The sequence below is a fragment of the Natrix helvetica genome (genome assembly GCF_964273705.1).
Source record: "Natrix helvetica genome assembly, chromosome: 7".
In the NCBI taxonomy this organism is placed as follows: domain Eukaryota; kingdom Metazoa; phylum Chordata; class Lepidosauria; order Squamata; family Natricidae; genus Natrix; species Natrix helvetica.
The window spans coordinates 8,205,066-8,227,161 of NC_138558.1; the positions used below are offsets into that span (position 1 = coordinate 8,205,066).

At 45.5% G+C, this 22,096-nt stretch overlaps 1 protein-coding gene and 1 long non-coding RNA gene across 8 annotated transcripts in view; one reads left to right on the forward strand and one right to left on the reverse strand.

Annotated features, from left to right (window-relative positions):
- LOC309395858 overlaps positions 1 to 5,294 on the forward strand; it is a 29,589-nt gene extending 24,295 nt beyond the window's left edge. The window contains exons 2-3 of the long non-coding RNA XR_014175994.1: positions 3,518 to 3,626; positions 5,025 to 5,294. This is a non-coding gene — a long non-coding RNA (uncharacterized lncRNA). The remainder of the gene's footprint in view (positions 1 to 3,517; positions 3,627 to 5,024) is intronic.
- CCDC158 (coiled-coil domain containing 158) overlaps positions 1 to 22,096 on the reverse strand; it is a 63,073-nt gene that overhangs the window by 33,895 nt on the left and 7,082 nt on the right. For 6 of the 7 annotated variants that reach the window (XM_081960349.1, XM_081960350.1, XM_081960351.1 and 3 more), the window contains exons 2-11: positions 21,644 to 21,680; positions 20,570 to 20,685; positions 19,538 to 19,785; positions 16,213 to 16,322; positions 13,163 to 13,490; positions 11,780 to 11,856; positions 9,847 to 9,957; positions 7,253 to 7,367; positions 6,602 to 6,721; positions 2,017 to 2,214 (exon numbers count right to left, since the gene is read on the reverse strand). In XM_081960349.1, coding sequence (XP_081816475.1) covers positions 2,017 to 2,214; positions 6,602 to 6,721; positions 7,253 to 7,367; positions 9,847 to 9,957; positions 11,780 to 11,856; positions 13,163 to 13,490; positions 16,213 to 16,322; positions 19,538 to 19,785; positions 20,570 to 20,685; positions 21,644 to 21,669 — 1,449 coding nt within the window. In that variant the 5' untranslated portion in view covers positions 21,670 to 21,680. The remainder of the gene's footprint in view (positions 1 to 2,016; positions 2,215 to 6,601; positions 6,722 to 7,252; positions 7,368 to 9,846; positions 9,958 to 11,779; positions 11,857 to 13,162; positions 13,491 to 16,212; positions 16,323 to 19,537; positions 19,786 to 20,569; positions 20,686 to 21,643; positions 21,681 to 22,096) is intronic. The other variant, XM_081960354.1, reaches the window with a different exon arrangement.

Below are 22,096 nucleotides of genomic sequence, written 5' to 3' on the forward strand. Positions count from 1 at the left end.
TGCAGTGATTTGCTTAACAACCATGGGGAGGAAGATCATAAAACGGGGAAAAACTCACTAAACAAATGTTTCAGCTAGCAACATTAGTTTTGGGCTCAATGATAAGTGCATGAGAAGTATTTTTGCTGTAAATGTAGAGAGATGCTGCCCACTGCAGGTCGTTGAGAATACAACTGCATGATGTGTTCCACCCAGTGGAAGTGGCCCTTTAAGGTAAAGGTTCCCCTCTCACATATGTGCTAGTCGTTCCCGACTCTAGGGGGCGGTGCTCATCTCCGTTTCAAAGCCGAAGAGCCAGCGCTGTCAAAAGACGTCTCCATGGTCATGTGACCGGCATGACTAAACGCCGAAGGAGCATGGAACGCTGTTCCCTTCCCACCAAAGGTGGTCCCTATTTTTTCTACTTGCATTTTTTACGTGCTGTCGAACTGGTAGGTTGGCAGAAGCTGGGACAAGTAACGGGAGCTCACTCCGTTACGCGGCGCTAGGGATTCGAACTGCCGACCTTTCTGATCGACAAGCTCAGCGTCCCTTTATAATGGGACAATCCTCTGCTTTTGCTTAGTCTTGTCTTGCTGCAAGTAGGACCCCTTCCAAAATTTCCTATTTCTTTCCTCCGTCTTCACAAGGACTTTCATTCCAAGACAAAGGAATCCTGGTTTGAACAGCAGCAATATTTAATAATAATAATAATAATAATAATAATAATAATAATAACAACAACAACAACAACAACAACAACAACAACAACAACAACAACAGAAGGCAGCAGCCCTCAACCATTTGGGCACGAGGGACTGGTTTTCACAGTTACGACCTTGGCAGCGTTTCCCCATGGCCACGTGATCAAAATTCAGATGCTTGGCAACTGGTTCGCATTTATGACCATCCCTGTGTCCCAAGGTCACACGATCCCCTTTCTCGAACTTCGGGCAAGCCATGTTCATGGGGAAACCAGATTCACTTAACAACTAAGGCAAGACAAGTGGTACTATGGGGCAAAACTCACTTAACAAATGTCTCACTTAACCACATAAGTTGTGGTCGTCAGTCAAGGACTACCTCTATTCGTATCCTTCTCATCTTCACTACTACCTGTTCTGACCTAGGCTTCCCCAAAAAGCATGAAGCAGATTCCTGGTCCTAGCAAAACCTCTTTTATTCAACGAATGTGAATTCCTCTCATTCCCCTTCAGCAAAGGCCTGGCAAACAGTCTTTCAAAGGTATATTTATGACTACAGACCTTATCTAGCTTGGAATGCTGCCATGTAAATATTTTCCAAAGGAGGTGCTGTGCAAGGAAAGACTGAGATTCACGGACAGATCTTCACACTCCTGAAACGAATCTAACGACTGACCGAATGAATTGTTTCCTGCAAAAGCCCTCTCCCCTTTCGCTCCTCTTTTATTTCCTATGGGAGGCGCCAATCACTTTCCACCGGTGACTTTACTCCCGAGTCGACCCTGATTTCTTAGCTGTTCTTTTCTTCTGGCAGCCCTGCGCATGCGCACACTGGGAACAGGCTCCAGCTGTTCCTCTGCCTCACTGCTGTCAAGCTCCGAAGGCAGTTGAGAACTGCCAGGCGGCCTTGCTCCTATCTCTGCCTCCGATGCAGAGCCCTCCTCCAAACCTTCCCCAGCCTCCAGGACTGGCCCATGTTCCTCCCCAACCTCCTTACTTTCCGACTCTGCTGGCCACTGGCTGCTAACAGGCCATACTACCTCCTCTGGGGCAAAACTCACTTAATGTCTCGCTTAGAACATAAATTGTGGCTGTAAGTCGAGGACTACCTGTATTACTAGTATCCTTCCCATCTTGTCTACTCCCTCCTCTTATTGGTGTCCTATGACGATTATTAATATCCGGTTGCTTTGCATGGATATACGGAGAACTTCTGCACCGGAGACAAAATTCCTTGTGTGCCTAATCACGTTTGGCCAAATTCTAGAAGTTTGGAAAATGCTCCAGATCTGGGATTCGTCCAGGTCTGATGGGAGCTTCCCCCTTTCCTGACCTGACGCTGAACTTGTCCTTCGCACTCCATCTGCAAGGACCGGACGATGGAGTCTAAGCGCTGCAGCTCCATGTTCTTGTTGTCCAGCTCCCTCCGCAGGTTGTCAATGGTGATGCTGCTGCCCGTGTCTCGATCCCAGAGCCTCTTGTTCTGCTCCTTTTCCAGATTCAGTTCTACGTCTCTCTTGTGGAGCTCAGCCTACAAGGCAAGGCAACCCATTAAGCAAGGCTTCACCGTTTCTGAACACGGAGGGGGGACGGGACATAAAACCCTTTCAATAAAGCCTGAAAGATGGGCAGGTAGTCCTCGGCTTACGACCCCGATTGAGCCCGACATTGCTGTTGCTAAACGAGATGTTTGCTTAGTGAGTTTTGTTCCATTGTACGACGTTCCTTGCCACAGTAGTTAAGCCCGTGATGGCGAACCTATGGGACGGGTGCCAGAGGTGGCATGCAGAGCCCCCTCTCTGTGGGCTGCTGGAAACGGCATGAAAACAGCCAAAGACGCCCCAAAAACGGTGTTTTGGGCTGTTTTCTGGCTGTTTTTGGCCATTTTTAGGCTGTTTTTTGGTGCTCTGGCGGAAGAACAAAAAACAGCCTGAAAACGCCCCCAAAATGGCCTGAAAACAGCCCAAAAAACGGCCCCCAAACCAGTCAAAAAACAGGCATGTGCGTGCCAGCCAGCTGGTCTTTGGGTTTCCAGCGCTCTGGCGCATGTGCATGCATGCGCAGTCTGGTTTGGGCACTCGGTGCTGAAAAGGTTCGCCATCACTGCGTTAAGCGAATCCACCGTCGTTAAATTAGTCACACAGTCGTTAAGTGAATCTGCCGTCCTGAAGTGCCAAAGTTCCTTTTTTTCAAAGAGGCCACTGGATTTTCTGGTGTTTTCTTTGAAGACGTTTCGCTTCTCATCCAAGAAGCTTCTTCAGCTCCGACGGGATGGTGGGGAATTCCAGTCAGAGCTGAAGAAGCTTCTTGGATGAGAAGCGAAACATCTTCAAAGAAAACACCAGAAAATCCAGTGGCCTCTTTGAAAAAAAGCACCTTTGGGGACAACCTGGAGGACTGAGAATCTCCATAGACATCTGCCGTTGTTAAATTAGCCACACGGTTGTTAAGTGAATCCGGCTTCCCCATTGACTTTGCTTGGCAGACCGCTGCCCCCGAAAAGTTAATCTCATGACCCCGGGACATTGCAACCGTCATAAATGTGAATCCGTTGCCAAACGTCTGGATTTTGATCACGTGACCACGGGGAAGTTGCAACGGTGGTAACCATGAAAAACGGTCCTCAGTCACTTTTTTCCCAGCACCGTCGCAACTGCGAACGGTCACTGACTGAACTGTCGTAAGTCGAGGACTATGTCAGGCCTGCAGCCATCGTTCCTTTTGGATCTTTGGCCTGCCACACTTTCTATTATTCTGCTATGCATTTTCTATTGTGGGGAAATGGGATTGTACGGAGTTAGATGATATGTAGCCATAACAAAATTCTTTTCTAGAAAGCCAAGGTCATCCTTTGTCTCTGCACCTCTGCACCTGACCGGAACTGGATGGGTGAAACTCCCAGCATGGGAGATTGGACCATGTGATGGAGTTGTGGGTGTGGAGGTAAGATCATGAACTTTCAACTAGGTGGGGAAAACCGGGAAGCTTTCAGATTCGGGTTTTCCCAGATGTGCCAACATGGCTCTCTTCATCAATTGGAACTTTGAGCAATACTTTGCTTTGGATTCTGATTTAATTTTGGATGCTATTTGCAATGCTGACAGACTATCTGCAATGCAGGAACAGCCAATCCTAAGCAAACTAAACATTTTCACGCTCAAGTTAAGCTCAGCCAATGAAATAAAGCTCAAAGGAAAAATCAGTATGATTTACAATCTACTGGTACTAAGCAAAATATCTGATTGCCTGCCTAGTCTGGGAGGTGGAAATTGTTTAGCTCAACGGTCACTAACTGGGGGTCTGTGGACCACTGGTGGTCCATGAGAAAATTTTGGTGGTCTGCAGAAAAATTATTTGCATTTTTTAATATTGCACTAAATCAGGGGTCCTCAAACTATGGCCCCTGCGCCGGATACGTGCAATGAATGTTTCTGTTGCTGCAGAGAGTCTCCCCTTCGGGGTCTTTTCCTGCAAGTCGGAGGGGGGCAGAAATTAGGGTCTGCTTCAGCCTCCTGGTGTAAGGTTTTGGGCAAGGGCTGGAGGGAAGCGCTACTGGTGGTGAAGAGCAGGAGGGCCTCATGGCCTGGAACTGGCTGACCATCTCAGCCCAGTGAGCCTCCAGGCGCCGGCGCCGGCACCTGGCCTTGCACTCCCACAGGTATTCCCTCTGCTTGGAAAGCTTATGCTCCTAGTCCTCAGTGAGGTGCTTCTGCTGAGCCTCTTCTCAGCCAGATCCAATTTGAACTGAGCTGTTTTGCCAACTCTTTCTTATGGTGGCTGCTTAGCTCCAGCAACTGCTTCCTGTTGGGGCCCCAAGGAGCCCGGGCGGGCAGGCGAGGAGTGGCTGGGAGGGGAGGGGCGAGTAGAGGCTGGCAAGGCAACCCTTGACGTGAGTGACATCGAGTTGGCCACACCCACCCAGTCACATGACCACCTAGCCACACCCACCCAGCCGGGCATTAGGCAGATCATATTAATGGTCCACGGGGTTTAAAATTATGAATTTAGTGGTCCCTGAGGTCCGAAAGGTTGGTGACCCCTGGTTTATCTGCGTAGTTCCAGAAACATCTCTTGGGATTAGATCCAAAATGTCTTTTTTCTCCCGAGGGTCCTCTTATCTCCAAATTGATGGTTCTGAAGCTATAACCTCAATATGGAATTGGATTGGATTGAACTGCATTGCTTAGATTAGTATGCCTTTTTCCATAGTGAAACTAAACAATGGTTAGCAGGGGAAAAAAGTAAGAAAAGATGTTTTCAGCGGGAAAAATGCAAAAGATGTAAAGATAACGGGTTCTTTTCTCTCTTGCTGCTCATCTCTTTTACCATCTTTCTTTTCAGGTCCCAAACTAGGCTTCTGCTTCAGACTGCTGGCTGACCTTCCTTCCTTCCTTCCTTCCTTCCTTCCTTCCTTCCTTCCTTCCTTCCTTCCTTCCTTCCTTCCTTCCTTCCTCCCTCCCTCCCTCCCTCCCTCCTTCCTCACTTTCTTCTTCCCTTCTTCCTTCCTTCCTTCCTTCCTTCCTTCCTTCCTTCCTTCCTTCCTTCCTTCCTTCCATCCATCTATGTCTCTATCTCTATCATCTCTATCTCTACCTCTATGTCTATCTCTATCTAACTACCTACCTACCCACCCACCTACCTATCTATTTTCCTATCACATGAGTATCTGTTGGATTGAATACAGTCCAAAATATAAACTTGAAATATTCTCAATATTTCTCTCATTGGACCTGACAGTGTATTTTAAGCCTTTTAAATGTGGTAGAAGAAATGTTTCCTGTGTGCAAGAAAATTATTTGTCTATCTATCTATCATCTACCTACCTACCTACCTACCTACCTACCTACCTACCTACCTACCTATACACATGCACACAAACACACACACACAAAATATAGTACACCCACCCACCCATCCATCCCCACACACAAAGTCATATATGAATATAAAGCATTGATCAACTCACAAAAAATAGATTTATTTAACAACAGTCTCTATAGAGATAAGTAAAGTACTTAACTAGCTACATCGTACTAAGAGGTGCCTTGGGTGAGATGGACAGCATACAAGTTTGATAAATAAATAAAAACAAAAGTATAATGAAGAACATGTACTCCATGCACATATGCCAGGGAAGAAAGGCAGAAGGTAGCAATTATAGATTCATAATCTCTTAGGCAACAAGCAATGTGACAAAGGAAGTGAGGGAGAATAAATTTGCAACTCTTTACCTACATCCAGGGGTGGGATTCAGCTGGTTCAGACCGGTTTGGATGAAGTGGATGCTAATTTTGCATCCAGTTCACCGAACCGGTTGTTGGAAGGACTGGCTGGCTCCGTCCACCCTGCCCTGGCTCCTCCTAGGAGTCTCCATGTGGTCCGTTAATCATGCCGAATAAGTACAGGATCCGCATGGAGGGTCTGGGAGGGCAAAAAACGGGCCTTCCGGAAGTTTCGGAAGTGCAGAAACGGTCTTGTTTCCGGCTTCCAGAGGGCCTCCAGAGTACAGGAGAGGAATTTTTTGCCCTTCCGGAGGCTCGAAGAAAGCCTCCAGAATCTGGGGAGGGTGAAAACTCCCCCCTGCCGTGGTGCAGGAGGCTGAGTAGGCCACGCCCACCATGGTGGCGTCCACCCAGCAACTAGGCAGAGAACTGGTTGCTAACATTTTTGAATCCCACCACTGCCTACACCCCACTGACACTTGGTCAGTAGGCTGAGAGGCGCTCAAGGGTCAGGGCCGCTGAAGTTGAAAGTATGAATGCATGGCATTATCACGAAGATGAGTTTGGTCATCTAATGGCCTGAGTTCTTCATAAAGTCATGGAATTTGACCGACTCAGCTAGATTACGAACCCCCGAGATTCACAAAAGGCTTTTTAAAAAAAATTGAAGCTGTGTGACCTGCGCCAGATTCCTACCAACAATTGCTGAACCTCATCATCTAAGTTTCCAGACTCTTGGCTGTATTGATCCCTTTCAATCTGAGCTTCAGTCATCTCAGAGTGAACCAGGTGCAGCTGCTTCTCCAGATCTTCTATCTAAAGCATTAACACAAAAACACACTCAGAAATGGCCCTCAAGGTGGGGGGGGGGCACAGAACGCAGGTGCCTAAGAGTCTCAAGTGTTTTCCTTTTTTAACTTCACTTTGTAGCCCGGCTCAAGAAGGTGGCAACGCTTCGCTGGCCTTGGTTGAGTTGCAAAAACTAAGCCTGGCCAGATCTAGTTAAGAGCTGGATGAGAAACCACCAGGAAAAAAATATCATAGAAGGCAGTGAAGTTAAAACCCACCCCTCTCCTAGAAAAATGAAATGTCCTGGGAAATATTGAAAAGGCAGAATATTATATATAAAGGCAGAGTCGGACGTGGCCACGGGAAAAGCCGCAACGGTCCTAAGTGTGGGAAACAGTCATAAGTCACTTTTTTTCAGGGCTGTTGTAACTTTGAACAGTCACTAAATGAACTGTTGTAAGTCGAGGACTACCTGTAGTCAGGAAATGAGCTGAGTTTACAATCGCCAAGGTAAATTTCCCCCCAAATTTCAAAGGTCGCCAACACTCTTAAGCTCACCTTATCCTGGGACATCCTCATGGCTTCCCGTAGCTCAGAGCGCAGTTGAGAAATTGTGCCTTCCAGCTGGCTGATTTGGCGCGTATACAAAGATTTCTGATTTTTGGCTTGTTCTCTGAGAATAAAGAGAGGGAATTAAACCCAAATGAGAATCCAAAATATTCAGGAGCAGACAGCGTAGTTATAAAGGTGAGAATAATGCTTGAAATCTAAGTAGACAATGAGACGTGACAAATCACTGCCCAAAGTGCAGTTTTGCAGTTATCATTACCTTATTTTAACAACCCCATAATCAGGGGTGGGATTCAGCCGGTTCAGACACCATAATCAGGGATGGAATTCAGCCGGTTCGGACCGGTTTGGACAACATAATCAGGGGTAGGATTCAGCCGGTTTGGACCGGTTCACACACCATAATCAGGGGTAGGATTCAGCCGGTTCAGACACCATAATCAGGGGTAGGATTCAGCCAGTTCGGACCGGTTTGGATACCATAATCAGGGGTAGGATTCAGCCGGTTTGGACCGGTTCAGACACCATAATCAGGGGTGGGATTCAGCTGGTTTGGACCGGTTTGGACACCATAATCAGGGGTAGGATTCAGCCGGTTCAGGCACCATAATCAGGGGTAGGATTCAGCCGGTTTGAACCGGTTCGGACACCATAATCAGGGGTAGGATTCAGCCGGTTTGGACCGGTTAGGACACCATAATCAGGGGTAGGATTCAGCTGGTTTGGACCGGTTCGGACACCATAATCAGGGGTAGGATTCAGCTGGTTCGGACTGGTTTGGACATCATAATCAGGGGTAGGATTCAGCCGATTTGGACCTGTTCGGGCAAACCGGATGTTAATTTTACATCTGGTTCACCGAACCAGTAGTTCCAAGAACTGGCTGGCCACGCCCACCCTGCTCCACCCCTCCCAGGAGTCTCCACATGGCCCGTTCCTCATGCCAGGTAAGTGCAGGGCCCGTGTGGAGGCTCTGGGAGAGTGAAAAACGGGCCTCCTGGAAGTCCAGAAACTGGTCCATTTCCGGCCTCCTGAGGGTCTCCTGAGCCCAGGGAGGCCGTTTTCATCCTCTCGGAGGCTCAAAGAACACGTCTGGAGCCTGGGGAGGGTGAAAATGTCCCTCCCGCTGTAGTGCAGAAGCCCGAGTAGGCCACGCCCACCATGGCCATGCCCACTCGGCAACCAGGCAGAGAACTGGTTGCTAAAAAAATTTAATCCCACCCGTGCCCATAATTCCTTGTGGGTGGAGTCTGGACAACTGAATGGAGCTAGTAGAGTGTTTTATTGGCCAGATGCTCTTCCTGTCGCCAATGTGGAGTTTTTGTTTGGCAGATATGTTCTCAGTGTGCCCAGAGAGAGAGTAATATCTGGCCTCTACCTAGGATTGAACTCACAGCCTCCTGATTGTGAGGCGAGAGCTACCCCTCTGGCCCACTGCAACGCTCCTGCAGTTTTGCAGCCATGGCAAATAAACACTATATGTGCAATTTGAAGAGCCAGATAAATGTTTGGGAAGGGCGGGGGGGGGGAAACAGGTTTGTCAATTCGTACAGGCCATTGTGCATTGGTCTTCTCTGCCTCCGAGGGCCAGGAGCATGAGACAAAAAACCAGAATGAAGGTCCTCATGCTCTATTTAAGGCTTTCTCTTTAATTCTTTGGCTGGAATTCCTGAACCTAGAGTTCCGATGGGTGTCTTACATTCTCAGCTGATGTCTATGGAGATTGTCAATCATCCAGGTCACAGTTGTCCCGAAGGTGTTTTTCCCAAAAAAAGGCAACTGGAGTTTCTTGGCTTTCTCCCTTTGAAAAAAATGTGTGAAGGTGTTCTGACTGAGGCTTCCCAAGAGCCTGAAGCAAACTCCTGGTCCCAACAAAGACCCATTTTATTAATTTCCTGTGAATTCTGCTCATTCCCATCCAGCAAAGACTTTCAAGGGAGGATTTACAGTCACAGACCTTATCAGGCTTGGAGAGCTGACAGGTTGATCTCTGCAAAACTTAGCAAGGAGCCTCGGAGAGTCACGAACCAATTAAGGGAACTTATGGTCTCCTGCAAACTCCACTCCCCTTTTGCTCCTCTTTTATTTCCTCTGGGAGGGGCCATTCATTGTCCACCTGTGGCCTTACTCCTATCGACCTCTGTTCTTTAGCTGTTCCCTTCGTCTGGCAACTCTGTGCATGCGCACACTGGGAACAGGCTCCAGCTGTTCTTCTGCCTCACTGATGTCTGACTCCGAAGGCAGCTGATAACTGGCATACGGCACAGAGCCCTCATCAGAGTCTTCCCCAGACTCCAGGACTGGCCCATCTTCCTCCCCGACCTCCTCACGGTCCAAATCTGTGGGCCCCAACAGAAGGAGCTTCTTGGATGAGAAGCAAAACGTTTTCAAATGAAAAAACAAACCAACAAACAAGAAAGTCCAGTTGCCTTTTGGAAATAGCACCTTTGGGGCATTTGCTTTAGATGTGCTGTCTGGGGAATTCTGGGAGTTGAAGTCCACAGGTCTTAAAAGTGGCGGAGTTTCATGAAACGCCGCTTGGGAACGTTTGCCGGGACGCCCTTCGGAAGAGTGTTACGTACTGAATGATTTCCATCTGGCTTTGAATATTGTTGGCGTGGCTGTGGGAAGCCTTCGCTGCCTCCCTCAGTACTTCCAGATCCTGCTCATGTTCACCGATCAGCCTCTCAACGCTGTTATTGAAACAAAACAAAACAAAACAAAACAAAACACACCATAAATAGCGATAAGGCATCTGTGGCCTCATGTGCCGATTATCTCTCGTCAAGCTTTAACAGGATCAAGTTAGAAATCTAGGATAAAACACGGCAAATCGGAAAAGAGTTTGCCGTGAGGATATATGTCCTCGACTTACAACAGTTCGTTTAGTGAACGTTTGAAGTTACGACACTGAAAAATGGGACTTTAAAAAAAATCATTTTTTAAAAAATACAAATAATACATAGACATATACATCTAAATACAAAAAGATAAAAGAAAAAAAAGAAAAGAAAAAGGGGAAAAAAATATTATAGTGCACGCCCATCCGCCAGAGACCCTGTTTTTTTCCCCGCTTTATATATGGGACATGACCATTTTTTATAGTTACAACCTTTGCGGCATCCCCGTGACCGTGTGTCCAAAATCCAGACGCTTGGCGATTGCTTCATATTTATGACCTTTGATTCGCTTAACCACTGGGTTACTAACTTATAAACCGCAGTGGTCCGGTTAACGGCGGTGGCAAGAAAAGCCGTAAAATGGGGCAAATCTCACTTTCACAAATGTCACATTTAACAACAGGAATCTTGGGCTCAATGGTGGTCGTATGTCGAGGACTAACTGCACTTCCCATTCAGGGTTGTTCTAATCTTGCTCCAATCTTGGCAATTTTAAGACTTGTGGACCTGGCTGGGGAATTCTGGGCATTGAAGTCCACAGGTCTTAAGAATTACTGAGCGAAAAATAGAACTCAAACCCGAAGCATTCTTACTAGGACTACTGGATCAAAAAAATGGACAAACAATCTCAATACATAATCATACATATACTCACAGCAGCCAGGATTGCCTTCGCACAAAATTGGGGAAAAAAACTAATACACCCTCAGACGAAACTACAATCAGGAAAATACTTGAGTGTGCAGAAATGGACAAAATGACAATAGAACTAAAAGAAAGAGAAGAATCGGACGTCTATAATGTTTGGAATAAAATATGCAAGTGGCTAGAAATCAAAAGCCAAAACAGGAAATAGAGAATACAAATAGATGGAGATACAAATAATGAATATTGCTGTAAGCGTTTATACTATGCTTGTTACATCATAGGACAAGGCTATAGTAATAGGAAGGCAATGCAGAAGGGAGAATTATAAAAGCTAGGCAGGAAAGCCGATATTGAAAGCTGTAAAATTACTCTATATTGTTATGTACGTTCCGTGTTTTGTTTTGTTTTATTGTGCTTTTTTTCCCTTGTTGTGTCTTTTTTACTGTTTTTAAAGATTAAAACATTCAATAAAAATTATTTAAAAAATAAATAAAGCTGCCATGGTTGGACACCCATTGTTCTAAACTCTTCCTTCTTCCTTTCTCTTGTAACAATGAATGGCTGATGTACATGCCTTCACTAGAACAATTATTTGGAAGCCGTCTCTTTGGGGAAATCTCTGGTTCTTAATTTTATTAAGCAGCCTAGGAATGGAATATCTTTTATGACACACCTTCCCCTGATTCCCCAAAATTTTTGATGAGGTTCTTCTTCATCTTTTATGGGGGGGGGGGGGGGGTAGTATGGCATAGCCGTGAGCAAACCGGCAGTGATGACTGCCAGAACTCACCCCTGCCTCTGTGCCATGCCCTGGGTCATCACACTGCCTTTCTTGGCAATGGAACGGCTGCGCCCCCATTGTGGTTGTAAGACAAGGACTGTAATCTGTAATCGGCTGTGGGAAACGTTTCTTGATGAGTGACACGCAAATAATCTGAAATGCCTTTAAAACGAAGAAACGGCCTACCTGTCCTGATGTTGCTGAAGCAAAATTTCAGTTTTCGACTGCGATTCTCTTTGCAACGTTTCTATTTGCTCTTCCAGCTGATAAAACATCACAAGTTGTGATTAGTTACAGATTATTCGAATGCAAGCAATTATATTGTGTAAACGACAAAGAATTTCCCTCAGTAGTCAGAGCACCGTGGCCATTTTATGAAACATGGTGCTAAGACAGATAAGGGGAAAAACCTCAAGTTTGTTGAGTATCTGTTTTTACACTTACATCTTCCACACACATATATATATATATATATAATGGCTCTGTGTGTGTGTGTGTGTGTGTGTGTGTGTGTGTGTGTGTGTGTGTGTTCTAGCATAACTCTGGAACTCCTTGAGCAATTTCAACTAAACTTGGTACGCAGATGACTTACTCTCTGGAAACAAATACTGTGGAGGTAAGATATCCTTAACATGCCTCAGGGTGTGTGTTCTGTTAAGATACAGTCTGTTGTGGCTTTAAATGGCTTCTACTGTACTGCCGTAAAATGGCTTCTACTGTACAGTGCAGTGGAGTTGTCATGGTAAGGGGGAAAATCCAACATTAGAAATTACGTTTGGTCCGGACATTTTCCCCCTATAAATAAATATCCGGACAACACCGGTTATCAATAATTTTCTTGATGAGTGACACAAAAATGATCTAAACATTTAAAATGAAGGAACAATTTAAAATGAAGACAATAATTTTCATTCTGCCTCAGTCAATATTGCCTTTATCCTACTGTGAGGGCTGATAACATGTTTTTGAGGAATTCCATCTACATTTCCATAAGATAGCATAAGACAGTCCTTTACTCCTCTTTCCTCGGACTACAAGTGGTCCTCGGATTACAACGGTTCACTCAGCGAGCGTTCAAAGTTACAATGGCACTTACAAAAAAGTGACTTATGGCCATTTTTCACACTTATGACCGTCGCAGCATCCCCATGGTCATCTGATCAAAATTCACGTGCTTGGAAACAGACTCATATTTATGACGGTTGCAGTGTCCCAGGATCATGCGATTCCCTTTTACGACCTTCTGACAAGCCAGGTCAATGGGGAAGCCAGATTCACTTAACAACCGTGTTCCTAACTTAACAACTGCAGGCGGTAAACGGGGCACAATTTCACTTAACTGCTGTCTCGCTTAGCAGCAGAAACGTTGGGCTCAATCGTGGTCATAAGCCGAGGGCAGTTTCCCAGCAGCCACAGTCATAAAATGGGACCAAATTCACTTAACGACTGTCTCGCATAGCAACATCAGTGTTCGGCACAGTTGTGGTCGTACGTCAAGGGCTACCTGTACATTTTTCAAATTTGGGGTGAAGATAAGCAACTGAAAAGGAGGGGGAAAAAATCACGTACTGGGACAAACTTGCTTTTCAAACGCAACACCTCCGTTTCGAAGTCCTGGAGAATCCTGGCGAAAGCAGTGGGCAAGTAGGAGACGCGGACACTGGCAGCGGTTTCATATCCATACATCTTCTGGTCCGGACTACCTTCATAGTGCAGGAGAAGACTGCGGAGCTGTTCGAACACATCGTCATGGCCCTGGACAACCTTTTTGAGATAGTCAATCTGGCTACTGGATTCCTTCAGCATCTCCTCCTGGAGCAGGCTGGCCGTCTGCAACTCATCCACCGTGGCCCTTAGCCGGCTATTGTGGCCTTCTTGCGAGTAAGATTCCTTCCGTCTGTTGATCAGGCAAGGGAGAATCCAACCCAAAGAAGAAAAAAGCAACAAAGATACAATACAATACAATAGTAGAGTTGGAAGGACCTTGGAGGTCTTCTAGTCCAACCCCCTGCCTAGGCAGGAAACCCTATACCGTTTCAGACAAATGGCTATCCAACATCTTCTTAAAGACTTCCAGTGTTGGGGCATTCACAACTTCTGGAGGCAAGCTGTTCCACGGATTAATTGTTCTAACTGTCAGGAAATTTCTCCTCAGTTCTAAGTTGCTTCTCTCCTTGATTAGTTTCCACCCATTGCTTCTTGTTCTACCCTCAGGTGCTTTGGGGAATAGCTCGACTCCCTCTTCTTTGTGGCAACCCCTGAGATATTGGAACACTGCTATCATGATTAGAGGGGGCTGGAGGTTAAAACCAGGGGTCGGTTCTGACCAGTTCGGGAGAACTGGTAGGGAAATTTTGAATATTTATTTATTTTTATTTATTTCTTAGATTTTTAGACCGCCCCTCTCCCAAAAAGGGACTCGGGGCGGTGTACAGTCAATATAATAAAATCATTCATAATAATTAAATACATTTAAACTACATTTAAGATACATTTGGAGGGGGAAATAGGCTGTACTAAGAAATAAATAATTCTAATCTTAAAACATCACAATTAAAACCCCAAACCCTAAAATAAAATAAATCCCTGGGAGGTAAAAACTAAGAAAGTGCCAGGCCAGCTGATTGAAACAGGTGAGTCTTTAACTTTTGCCGGAAGGAACGGAGGTCGGTGGTAGTTCGAATGTCTGGGGGGAGGTCATTCCAGAGGGTTGGGCCCATCACAGAGAAGGATCTACTCCTAGGTGTCGCCCGCTGGCATTGACTAGCAGACGGCACCAGGAGGAGCCCCTCTCTGTGTGAGCGGATAGGTCGCAGGGACGTGTGTGGTAGGATGCGATCCTGCAGGTAACTAGGTCCTCTGCCATGGAGCGCTTTAAAGATGGTGATCAATACCTTGAAACGCACCCGAAAGGCCACAGGTAGCCAGTGCAGCTCGCGCAGGAGAGGTGTTACGTGGGAGTAACGTGTACTTCCCATAATAACCCGCGCGGCTGCGTTCTGAACTAGCTGCAGTCTCCGGATGCGTCCCAAGGGAAGCCCTATGTAGAGGGCATTGCAGTAGTCCAGGCGAGACGTCACCAGCGCATGAGTTCCGAGAACCGGCAAATACCACCTCTGGCTGGCCCCGCCCCCATCTATTCTCTGCCCCCCCGAGTCCCAATTGATCGGCGTCCCAGCCGATCGGCTGGGTCAATTTCTGTTGCCCTGCACAGGAGAACGGAGCTGGAAAGCAGGTTAGTGGAGTGGGAAGGGAATGGGGATTTCCCAGTATCCTTCCCTTGGAACAGGGGTGAAATGCTACTGGTTGGTCACAGGAACCGGTAGCAAAAATTTCCAGGGTTCCAGCAGACTGGTAGTAAAAAAAAAAGCTTCCCATGATCGGGCAGCTCAGCTGTGAGGCATGCGATCCTCAGAAGCTTTTTTTTAATTTACTTTTTAAAAGCCTTTTCTCCCTGCCGGTTCGCCTGAAAGAAAGAACGAAAGAAAGAGAGAGAGGAAGGGAAGGGAGAAAGAAAGGGAAAGAAAAAGAAAGAAAGAGTGAGGTGTTAGAAGGAAAAAAATCAGGACTCCCTTTTCAGCCACTTTTCGCTTGGCAAAGAAGAAAAACACGCTTTAAATCAGGACTCTCCAAACTTAGCTGCATGGCTGGCTGGGGATTCTGGGAGTTGAAGCCCACAAGTCTTAATGTTGCAAACTTTGGAGACTCCTGCTTTAAATAGAAAAGCCTTTGGAAACTGCCCAGAAGGAGGTTTTTAATTGCAGAAGCGAAGTGACATTCAGCAGTTCGTTTCTGGGTCAGCTGCCAGAAGATTTACCTTGGTGCCTCTCCACCTCTCATATTTTTATCATATTTTTACCATATTTTTATTCCCATAACACCAGAAAAACAAACAAACACAATAGAATAATAAACCAACACCTTTTGCCATTCCTCTCCCCCCCTCTATTCCCCAGGTGGCTGCAGGAAAGAGGGAGGACTCTTAATGAGCTGCCTGGGCGTTCAGCCAAAAGCATTTCACACCTCCTAAAAGTGTAGCAAAGCTGAATCAACAAACCGGTCCACTGCCTGCCTAGAGGGAACCTTTGAGAAAATTCAAGACAATCTAGCTGATAGAAAACTCCTGCCTTCCACTAAATCAGTGGGTCTCAACCTTCCTAATGCCAAGACCCTTTAATACAGTTCCTCATGTTGTGGTGACCCCCAACCATAACATTATTTTATGTTTTCTGTATTTTTTCAAAAATATGTGTTTTCCAATGGTCTTAAGGCGACCCCTGTGAAAGGGTCGTTCGACCTCCAAAGGGCTCCCGACCCACAGGTTGAGAACCACTGCACTTAAAAGGATCAGTTCCAAAAAAATAGAAATCACATAGTGGCTAATGTGGCTTATTCAGTAAAGTTTGTATTCTTAGTAAAATAATATCCCAGGAGTTTCTTTTTTTCTGGATTAGCCAACTGGACATTTGACAGTGAGTTAGAAAGAAAGAAAGACTCATCTGCCTTTGAAATCATTTCCCACTTCAATCATTTTGGAGCCAACCCAGAAAAAGTAATCACCAAGAAATATTTACTTGGGATTGGTGACTCCGTTTGGTTCAGGCTATGAGGGGACTCACCTTAATTCACTTAGGGATTCTTTCTCTCTCATTGCATTTTCTAGACTGTTCTGCAACTCAATAATTGATTGCCGTAAAGCGAATTTCTGTTGCTCATGTTGTTCTGTATTCTACGAGAGATGAAATGAGATAATTAAATAAATGTTGGGAGAATAGGACAGAAGAAACCGCAGAGAGAGAAACAGGGGAGGCATTTTCTGGAACACAGCAATGGAAAGAAAGCGTTCCTTAGGGAACTAATTCACTTGGAGCTTTTCTGCTACAGATTAGTCCTTGAATTACAACCATTTGTTTAGTGACTGAGGTTACAGCGGCACTGCAGCTACTGAAATCTCTAAACTAGAAATGGTCCTGGCCTCCATTTATTGAGAAAGATATAATGTATTAAAGATCACGTGTATTGCAATATTGCAAAGCCAAAACTGAGAATCGCGTACCCAAATCCCTATTGTTCTGATTGAGGCTTCTCAAGAGCATGAAACAAACTCCATGTCCCAGCAAAAAAAAAAAAAAAACCCTTTTATTAATTGACTGTGAATTCTGCTCATTCACATCCAGCAAAGTCTTTCAAGGGAGGATTTACAGTCACAGACCTCATCTGGCTTGGAGAGCTGCCAGGCCGAGATCTGCAAAACTTGGCCAGGAGTCTTGGAGAGTCACGAACCAATTAAGCGAACTAATTGTCTCCTGCAAACTCCACTCCTCTTTTATTTCCTTTGGGAGGGGCCATTCATCTTCCACCTGTGGCCTTACTCCCAAGTCGACCTTTATTCTTTAGCTGTTCCCTTCGTCTGGCAGCTCTGCACATGCACACACTGGGAACAGGCTCCAGCTGTTCCTCTGCCTCACTGATGTCTGACTCTGAAGGCAGCTGATAACTGGCATACGGCCCTGGCCCCCTCTCTACCTCCAACACAGAGCCCTCATCCGAGCCTTCCCCAGACTCCAGGACTGGCCCAGGTTCCTCCCCAACCTTCCTCACTGTCCAACTCTGCTGCCAGCTCTGCTTGCCACTGGCGGGCCACAACACCTACATTCGACTTTTCTCTCTCTTAACTATCTCTCATTACCCACCCCAGTTTCATCAATCAAGTCCCGGCAAGGTATTTTCATAATGGTCAGACAAAGCGCAGTCTGGTATATGGCCCCCTCCTTTTCCCAGCTGGGTGACCTTGAGGCAGTGTCTCGAGCAGATACAAAGCTTACTTTCATTTCCCCAAGCAATTCCCCACTTCATTTTCCCTCTCTCCATTTCATGGCTGTCTGTCACTACATGGCAGCGAAGGCACGGGCAAACATAAAGTGGCAACTGACGTGACTCTTTTTTTAACCCCAAAACAAATCTATTAAGGAGGAAAGAGACATTTTGTTTTAATTGGCAGATTGCAAAGCTATCCATTTTCGAGCTGCAGTTTCTCCCCACAGTAGCAGAAGCAAAACAAAGAAGGTAAATTAAACATACGTGTGGCCTAATCTATATGCAGCACAATTCAGCTTTTACAATACAATACAATAGCAGAGTTGGAAGGGACCTTGGAGGTCTTCTAGTCCAACCCCCTGCCTAGGCAGGAAACCCTATACTGTTTCAGACAAATAGCTATCCAACATCTTCTTAAAGACTTCCAGTGTTGGAACATTCACAACTTCTGGAGGCAACTTCTGTTCCACTGATTAATTGTTCTAACTGTCAGGAAATTTCCCCTGAGTTCTAAGTTGCTTCTCTCCTTGATTAGTTTCCACCCATTGCTTCTTGTTCTACCCTCAGATGCTTTAGAGAATAGCTTGACTCCCTCTTCTTTGGGGCAACCCCTGAGATATTGGAAGACTGCTATCATGTCTCCCCTAGTCCTTCTTTTCATTAAACTAGACATATCTAGTTCCTGCAACCGTTCTTCATATGTTTTAGCCTCCTGTCCCCTAATCATCTTTGTTGCTCTTCTCTGCACTCTTTCTAGAGTCTCCACATCTTTTTTACATTGTGGCGACCAGAACTGAATGCAGTATTCCAAGTGTGGCCTTACCAAGGCATTATAAAGTGGTATTAACACTTCACGTGATCTTGATTCTATCCCTCTGTTGATGCAGCCTAGAACTGTGTTGGCTTTTCTGGCAGCTGCTGCACACGGCTGGCTTCTATTTAAATGGTTGTCCACTAGGACTCCAAGATCCCTCTCACAGTTACTACTATTGAGCGAGGTACCACCTATACTGTACCTGTGCATTTCGTTTTTGTTGCCTAAATGTAGAACCTTACTCTTTGCACCATTGAATTTCATTTTATTTTATTATTTGTTATTTTATTATTATTTATTATTTTATTATTTTATTGGCACGGATGTTAAACTGAAGTTACTTTTCTGTTTTTCCTGGTTCCCCCCCCCTTTTTTTTTTATAACATACTAAAGTTCCAGCCTGGACAATAACGTCTGTTGTCTCTAGTTGCCTGAGAATATTCAGTTACAGGACAGTAGTCCTCAACCTATGACCAGGGCCGGATTTTCCTATAGCAGGGGTGTCCAAACTTGGGAACTTTAAGACTTGTGGACTTCAACTGGCTGGCTGGGGAATTCTGGGAGTTGAAGTCCACAAGTCTTGAAGTTCCCAAGTTTGGACACCCCTGTCCTATAGGCTAACTAGGCTTCAGCCTAGGGCCTCAAGATCAAGAGGGGCCTATTATTTTTATTTATTATCCGTGCCACATTTTTTATAAAGGTTAGTACCAATTGCAACATGTTTCATTTAATATATTGATATATATCACAGTAATGATGTATTTTATTATCTCTCATGTAATTTACAAACTTAAAAATGGGAGGTGAAAGGGCCCCATAAGTGGAATAGCCTAGGGCCTCTTTTCATCTAAATCCGGCCCTGCCTGTGACCATAACTGAGCCCAAAATTTCTATCCCTAAAGTGAATTTTGCCCCATTTTACAACCTTCCTTGGCAAATCACTGAAGTTTTTTTAGTTAGTAACATGGTTGTTAAGTGAATCTGGCTTCCCCAGTAGCTTTGCTGGTCACAAGAGATCGCAAATGGAGGTCACATGACCCCACGACACTGCAACCGTCATAAATACATGTCAGTTGCCAAGCGTCTGAATTTTGAGCACGGGACTCGTTGCGATGGTCGTAAGTGTGAAAACAGATCGTAAGGCTTTTCAGTGCCATTGTAACTTCAGTCACGAAACAAATGGTCGTAAGTCGAATTACCTGTCTGGGTAATTATACAGAGTCGCCCCAAAGAGCGAGATGGGCAGCCTCTAAATTTAATCAACCGATAAAATTTTAGCATAAAGTAAAATTCAGGACAAACTTGATACATACTTCGCTTAGCTTCTTCTGCAAATCTCTCACTTGTTGCGCATATTCTTCCATGATGCTTTCCACCTGCTCTTTCCCCGAAAAGTTAACTGATTTTTTCGGGCTCACGATCTCCAGTTCATATTTGGAAGGAAGGCTCTTAGGAGGGCTGCTGTGTGAACTAGGAATACTGTACGAGGTGCTGTCCAGGACCGTACTGCCGTGCTTGCTTGAACTTAGCGAGGATTTGGAGTTGGCCATCTTGTGAGCCCCTAAAACACACATATGGACCAAGAATGTGGCAGCAGTTGAAGAAAACAAAGAATGATACAATGGTGGGGGAAATGCTAATCTCGATAAAATTCTCATTAACGGTCTTTATATTTTATCTTTTGTATTATTATTCTGTATGCTACTCAGAGTCGCTCCCACAGTCAGATCAATTTAATGAAGAAATTGTTGGAGGAAATGTCCTTCTGGGTTCAGCTCCAAGTGGGGAAAAAGACACTGAAAACATGGAGGCTGCTTGGAAAGATGGTTTATTGGTGGACAGGACTGCATGGCTTGAGCTCCTGAACAGAAAAGGGGGATCCCAGGCTTCCAGATGTTGGGTGAAGAAGAAAAGAGGCAGAGATGCTGAAAGATGCGATGTAGCCATAACAAAATTCTTTCTAGATTGCCAAGGTCATCCTTTGTCTTTGCACCTCTGCACCTGACCGGAACTGGATGGGTGGAAGCTGCCAGCATGGCAGTGGGAGATTGGACCATGGGATGGACTTGTGGGTGTGGGGAAAAGATCTTGAACTTTCAACTGGGTGGGGAAAACTGGGCAGCTTTCAAATTCGGGTTTTCCCAGATGTGCCAACATGGCTCTCTTAATCAATTGGAACTTTTGAGCAATACTTTGCCTTGGACTCTGATTTACTTTTGGATGCTATTTGGAACCCTAACATGCTTTAGGGAAGTCAGACCTTAACCACAGCGATCTGAAAATATTTGTGTTTACCTGCAGCAAAAAGGCCAAGTATAATTTGCATACATGCTAATTAAACGTACCTGCGGCACTGGAAGGAGAAGACATTCCTTCTCGACGTGCAGTGGATTCCGAAGAGAACTTGGTTGCTTCTTCCTGAAGCTTCAGGGTTTCTTGTGATTTTTTCTGTAATGCTTCCCTGTACAATTAAGTGGTACATCGTCAATGCAATCGGTACTGGATTCTAGCCACTGAGCCACCGCGAGACGTGCTATGTTCATGCAAATTCCAATTCTGAATGAATCCTTCTGAACAATTTCCAAATTGGGCACAGCCCTAGTATATACTGTAGTTAACAGTGATGTGCGGTGAGGTTTATAGCTGGTGAGGCAGCAATTTTTTTAGACTTGTGGACTTCAACTCCCAGAATTCCACAGTCAGGCATGCTCAGTTGCGACCTGCCGCCCTCCGCCCTGGGATTCGGCCACGGCACTGCCTGCCAGAGCTGCGCGGAATTCGGGGCGCGCTTGTCGGGCGAGGGCAGCGCAGGTGGGGAGCGGACAGAGCGGAGGAAGCCTCTCCCCTCCCGCTTCCCGCGCCCGAAAGAACAAAGGGAACCTCTGCCGCCGCCCGGGCAATCTGTCCGGCCTCTCTCGTGGCGGCTCTCTGGTGCCGAGCTTGGGAGTCCCTGGAGGAGCTGGCGGGGGCTGCAAGCACCACAGGCTGGACTGGAGCCTCGAGTCTAGGGCAGCGAGTCATTCGATAGGAAACTTGCCTCTTGGAAGGAATGACTTGGCTTGGCTCCTGCTTTGTCTCTCCTGCCTCTTCGCTTCTCCGTTCGGTCGTTGGTCAGCAGATCGAAAACGGGAGCCAAGCTGGGTCATTCCTCCCAAAAGGCAAGTTTCCCATCGAATGACTCACTGCCCTGATGATGAGAGGTTAGCTGTGCCTCACTTGCCTCACCTGACTGCACGTCACTAGTAGTTAACACATTTCCTAAATGTAAAGTGAAAAGCATCAATGCCTTTTACACTTAAAACATGTTCAGAGGTTTTGTATTGTCCAGAGAAATGCTAACAACACTTATTTAGAGAAAATATTTTATTATTATAGTATCCCAATTGAAATGTCTGTAATAGTATAAAAGCAGGTACTACCTTAGCTCATTAATATTCTTACTCATTCTTTTAAAGCCTGCAAAAAAACAACAATTATTTTATTGCAATATTATAAATCAACTTCATAAATGTTTTGACAAATCATGTCAATAAAAAGACATTACAAAATACTTGTCGTTTATATTAGATTGTTAGGGGCAATATTGTAACAATGCAAGTCACACCAAGTGTTGGGGCTTCCAAGTGCATATAAAAGTTATGTTTACCCTATGCTCCAGTCAATTAGCAATCGCAATAAGTTTATCAGTCCTGCTGTCAAGCGAAACCAAGCATTTAATAGTTTGCGCCATACCATGTGCACGAATCAAACAAGTGGCAAGAAAGTAGGGGCAGCCAGGCACAATACAGGCTATGTAGACAGGAAACACAGGGTCAATCAAAAAGGACTCAAATGTCCATGCACCAGTGCACAGAGCATGGGGAATAAACAGG